The sequence below is a fragment of the Amblyomma mixtum genome, chromosome 5 (genome assembly GCF_055824585.1).
Source record: "Amblyomma mixtum isolate Tamu chromosome 5, ASM5582458v1, whole genome shotgun sequence".
Classification (NCBI taxonomy): Eukaryota; Metazoa; Arthropoda; class Arachnida; order Ixodida; family Ixodidae; genus Amblyomma; species Amblyomma mixtum.
Window position 1 is genome coordinate 136,344,661 of NC_143016.1, and position 5,815 is coordinate 136,350,475.

General features: G+C 46.7%; 1 protein-coding gene across 1 annotated transcript in view; it reads right to left on the minus strand.

Annotated features, from left to right (window-relative positions):
* The window catches only part of LOC149343879 (phospholipid-transporting ATPase ABCA3-like), a 115,787-nt gene extending 112,471 nt beyond the window's left edge, over nucleotides 1-3,316 (minus strand). Inside the window, exons 1-2 of the mRNA XM_089547089.1 lie at nucleotides 3,043-3,316; nucleotides 1,354-1,641 (exon numbers count right to left, since the gene is read on the minus strand). Of these exons, the coding sequence (XP_089403215.1) occupies nucleotides 1,354-1,641; nucleotides 3,043-3,316 (562 nt within the window). The remainder of the gene's footprint in view (nucleotides 1-1,353; nucleotides 1,642-3,042) is intronic.
* Between the last annotated feature and the right edge of the window lie 2,499 nt (nucleotides 3,317-5,815).

The following is a 5,815-nucleotide window of genomic DNA, read 5'->3' on the forward strand; positions in this document are numbered from 1 at the left end:
TTGTGATGCGCTCTATTATCTCTTTCACTGCATTATTTTCTATTTAATTAACATTATTACGGCAACGTGATTATATTCTCAGGAAATTCCAGTCTTGAACCCATGGTAATCTTGGCTAATCATTGGTGGCCTAACAGAGCTTTTATATTGCCATATATTACTAAGAAATGCTTGCTGCTGCTTGGCTGTCAGCTAAACTTTGCCTTGCTTGCAAGGTATAAGTTTATGCGGCTTTTAACAATCCGAAACGAAGCAGCCTATGAGGGACGCCGTAGTGGAGGGCTCCGGAAATTTAGACCACCTGGGGTTCTTTAACGTGCATTGACCTCGCAAGGAGTTCAAACACAGAATAATTAGGAAGACCGATTCCATCCCATATGCCTGGTGCCGCTTTCTGGCCTTTATGTGCGCTTTTTACGGAATTTAGGAACATAACTGGTTCATGAATAATGTTCACGACGAAATGAAAATAAACCGTTGGCACCCAAGGTCGACAAGTTTTAATAGAGAACCGCCTACCTTTTGACTGAGAGAGAAGTGATGTGCGAGGATAATTCCTAAGATGCGCAACATTCTTAGACCGATGACTTGCACCCTGTCTGCACTAGAACAGAGACTGACAATTCATCCAGCGCTTTGAGCCATTAGCCTTTACACCTGCCGAAGATTAAGACTCTTCTGTGGTGGATTTCGCATTTTTAATGCCACAGCAGTAAGGCTCCCGTTGTGCAGAATATCTGGCGTCGTCGTCGTAGGCGTTGTGAGCGAATAATCCTCGGAGACGCAACCTAGTGGGCCATCTAGGTCATGTGACCTGGTGGCCTCGTCACAACCTGCCCACCGGACTGTGAGCAAACTGACCACCGCGGCACCTGGTGGTCGCGAAATTGCTCGCGAGAGGTTGCTTGGGCAAAGCAACCTGGGTCGCACAAGCCTTACCGGTGACAGCACCTGCCATCGCCGAGCAGTGGCTCAATCGCTGCACCACTGTGCCAGGAGTGATATGAGGACTCCTAAGGATTTATGAACGTAAAGTCCAGAATGGTCCACTCTGCATATATAGACATTAACTCATTAACGCTGCCGCATTATACCCTCATGACGGAGCTTAAAGTGTCGCCTCAAATTTTAGGAACTGAATGAATAAATACGCCGCAAAGGTGTACACAAGTAAAGCAAGTACAGAAAAGCTGCCTTATATTATTTCGTGATTGAAGGATGCAGGAAAGAAAACCCCGATCACTTTGCATATTTCCGCAGTATGGGGCCCTTTCAAATGTTTGAATAATTAACGAGATAGTTATCCTGCTTTCAATCCTTGCGGTCACTCGCTGGGTACAAGCCAGCACTCACGCTCCAGATAGGCGGGCTCCTGGTCGCCGAATTCCACGGGATCGCGGAATCCTACCCTCGGAAGGCCACCAGCGAACATGTGCAGCGTGTAGTTGAGCGACGGATAGCCGGCACTGGTGTCGCTGGCGTTGTCGGCGTTCCCTCCGGCGCCCTGTTGGTGCAGGGTGACGCAGAGCACGTAGTCGCGCTCGTAGGTTTCGCGCACGAGCTGTCTGCACGTGGCCCGCAGTTCTCCCTCTCTGCGCACGGCTCTCACTGGACTGCGCACTCGCAGATACTCGAAAATTTCTGCGAAAGTGAAAGCCGCCAAGAACGACGTGCGACAGAAGGCAATGACAAAGGACCACAAGAATTGTGCTCGCGGGAAAAATGCAGCACTGGAGAAATAGAGGTATGGCTGCTTGGTTGTGAATGGTACGAAACAAAATCAAGAATTGGACTTTTATAACAGCTGTTCATTTCTTTTAATGTGTGGCAACTTTTTACTTTTGGCCGGTTATTCACTGCTGTGCAACTGCGTGCATGGTGCCAAAGATAATTTAAATTATTGAAAAATTCTCATTACCACCCATCTCAGTGCAACCATGCTGCTTCAAATGAAAGCTACATAGCTTTCTGAGAAGCTTAGCCGTAGAACGAAATGCGCCTGTCCGGGGCTGCCGCTTTGTCAAACAACCCAGGACGTCTGCCGGATGGAATTAAGGACCATTTCGAACAAGGAACGCTGTTAGTGTAATTTATTCAGGCCAAACACTGCAGGTCCAACCCAATTTAAATGGAGAATAATCGGTCATTGTTTTCAGGCTAACAAGTACAATTTTTTGCCAGACCTTGAAAAACGAGACAATAGCGCCTACAAGGACAAACACAGCGGAAGAACGACGTAGGACAAGCATGAACTTCGTCTAACTTTATTCGCTGAGAAGGCAGCAAATATCAGGAAAAGCAAGGCATGTACAGAAGCGAGGCAACACACCGCGAACAAAACTCTTCGAGATAGAATCTGGCTTTTAAAAAGGGTTGAAGAGGTATGACTAGCACTATCTCTTTCTCTTTTTTTTATGTGACATCTTCCAAAACCTCCCGCGCCTTGTCATTTTTGCTCCTGCCCAGAATTCTTATCTCATGAGACCGTGGTTCACACGCCCTGCAGTGCGAGCATTCTTTTCCCTGGCGAATGTTCTGCCGCTCCATGACGCACCTTGTGTTCTGCACAATTTTGCGAAAGACTGCGCATATTGGATGGTTTTTTTATTGTAAGTTCTTCTGAACATGCCTTCATTTTCCTTATATTTGCTGCCTTCTCAGCGAATAAAATTAGATGAGGTTAGCGGTTGTCCTGCGCCGTTTTTTTCCTGTGTTTGTCTTTGTAGGCGTTGTTTCCTTTCTTAAGTACTATGCACCATCTAGCCCAAATTAAAGCTCTTGCGTACTACCACAGTTTATCTACCCGAACCAATTTTACTGCTTCATTGCCTGGAATAAACAGGAACTCTGGAAGCTACTTTCTTTCTCTGCAGAGAGTAAACGCTTTTGCTTCAGGAGTTTTCCTCCTTTGTTCATGTATACCCTGACCACCACGCATTGATATTTATCTATGCCACTCTTACTTCTTTTTTGCCCATAGAGAAGTAGTTTCTCTCCGACTTCCATGTGCGCCTCGATGGGCGTACCCACCTTTTCTCTTACGGTACGAAGCCAGCAGGTCGTCGGCGTATGCAGACGGCGGCTGGTAGACCACGGCGGACGGCCACTCGCCAGGAAAAGCGAAGTGCGCAGGAAAGAGTTTGGCGGAGCTGAAGTTGCCCAGCTCAGAGGGCACCGGGGCGAGGCGGGACACCTGGGTGAAGCATGCCACGGTTGCGAGCACCTCCAGTGCGGAGGCCAGCCAGTGCCTCCGCAAGGTCTGCACGGCCACACGCTGCCACAGGACAAGGCGAGCCTGGACGAGGAAGCGTTCCATGGAGGGAGCTTCGGGCCCTGTGTCTGGCAGAGGAGATAGAAAGAAGGTGTGACGTTTTAGCTAGAGCGCCTGGCATGGACACTGCTGTGTACGAAACACATAATCTGAAGTTTAATGTGGACCGTAAGTCGAAAAAGTAGCTTAGGGAATGCATTTTATTTGTTTAGAGACGGCAGCTATGCTTCTTCCACGCACGAAGTGACACTTCCTCACCTGGTGCTGGCGCCCAAGATGAAGTTTTATATGCTTTATATTCGCCCTAGCGAACAAACCAGGTTGAATCCTTTGGCCGCTATAAAACTTGAGGTAATGTCGTTTTTGGCAAGAGGGGAAAAAAAAAACATGTCTAGAATGACTGAACTGTGTGTTACGCAGCCCCCAAAGGCGCTTCGACGATAAATGCAAATAAATTACTGTGAAATCCTTTGAGCTTAACTGCACATACTTACATCCACACCATTTTGAATGAAATGTTATCGCTCGATATCGCGTGTTCAGGCGGGGAAACACTCCCAGGATGTAATCTAGACGAGCATTTTGCCCTCTGTACAGTGCCTGAGAAATGAAATCGCAAATAACGCGCGTTATAAATCCTGTTTTTAGAACGGTTAGTGGTTTCCTGAGACATGTATCTAATACGCAGAATTCATAACGGGCAGTCTGCTTAGTAAATGTGCAGCTAACGGCCGAGCGCCAGAGAGGCGCGGCAGGCTGCGTTAGATTCCGCCACAGCGCAGCAAAACTACCCAGACTTGTGCAGGAAGAATTTTCATAATAGGCTCTGCATAAAGGCTCAAGCATTTCTTGCTCGACTATTTTATTGACCATGAAAAAAAAACAGCGAAGTTTGGGAGAACTATTTCTTAGAGTGAAGACATATTTTGGTTTAGAAGGCGACCACAGTTCAGGTATCTCAATTTAATCCGACTGTCTTGAACTCTGCGACCTGCAAAATGAGTTTAGTATGCGGCTGTTATTGCCCTAAGTAACAGCTGTATACAAAACCGTATAAAAGTTGTCCTCAGTTGCGCTTTAATACAGGGGTCACGACCACATTCGATATGGGCCAACCCTGCCGAGCAGCAACTTGAGAACGCGATGAGGCCGAACAAAGCTTGCTTTGTCATAAGTCTAGCAAAAGATAATTGCTGCACGTTTCCGCATTTGCTCGTCTCTCGTGTCGGTATTTTCGTTTGGGAATCACTTGAGATCTAAGAAGAACAATTTCTCAAGGGGTTCTGTTAACTTTGCGGAAATATCATGGAAGTACATTTAAAAGGCCTTTAATACGAAACAATAATCAAGATTTTGGTGAAAGATGGCCTCCACTTGACCAAAATTGAGCATAGTTGAAGCAAAGAACTAAAGTCTTTGGCCAGCAAGAAAACACCGTCGGTTCATTAACTTCCCATAACACGCTGGAATGAAATGCCCATCACTAGTCGTTTTGAAGTGTATGCGTTGATTACATGCCTAGTAAATGTAGTCGCCGTCGTCGCCGCCGTCGTTGTAAATAAACTTCCAATTTATCTTGCTGCCAATAAAAGCATTATTAATATGTGCCTGTCCCACAACTGTCTGTGGATCGGAAAGAAGACGCTCCGGAAAATTCGCTATTTGTATCCACCAGACTGCCGAAAAGGCTTGCCTAAATTACGGACAACAGAGCCGCAGTGGGAAAGAAATTGATAGTTTTAGTGTTCAACACGAGGAAGAGAACGGAGTTGGCTAGGAGTTAGTGATAAGCGTGTTGAGAACACGAAGAGTGTAACTGGGCATTGGGAGGGCATGTAGGTTGGAGATCACTGATGTTGTGATGAAATCGACGCTAAAAGCATGCAGACGTAGAAGGCGGGACGGGAAGATTCAGGTGGTCACATGAGATTAGTAAGTTTTGGGAGATAATGCTGGGTACACCTGGTATAGCACAAAATTGATTTCGAGAATAACGGGAGGTGTCATTGTCCTGCAGCGAACTTAACTGGGCTAACGATGCTGAAAACAAAGGGGCTACGGAGTTGCTGCTGTAATGGGAGGTGTGCTATGCAGCTGCAGAAGTCTCTTCTTCTCCTCGAGTTAATGAGGAAAGTCTATAGCTTTCATACTCACGCTTGAAACTCTTGCGGGAAATTGCTCACTCAGCTAACTCACAGAATATTTCTTCAGTCAACACAAACTTCGCTGTTTAGGAATGAGTCATGTTTTCCTCGGGATGAGTGTTTTTGTCTTTCGTCGTGGAATCAAAACCAATAACCGTTTGCGTACATTCAGCCATATTTTAAAGATACGGATTTGGGTCGACCGCGGTCGCAAAGTCGGCTGCTGACGCGAAAAGCACGGGTTCGATCCCGGCCGCTGCCGTCTAATTTCGATGGAGGCGAAATTCTAGAGGCCCCTGTACTGTGCGATGTCAGTATGTGTTAAGAAACCCCAGATCGTTGAAATTTACGGAGCCCTTCACTACGGCGTCCCTCATAGCCTGAGTCATTTTGGGAAGTT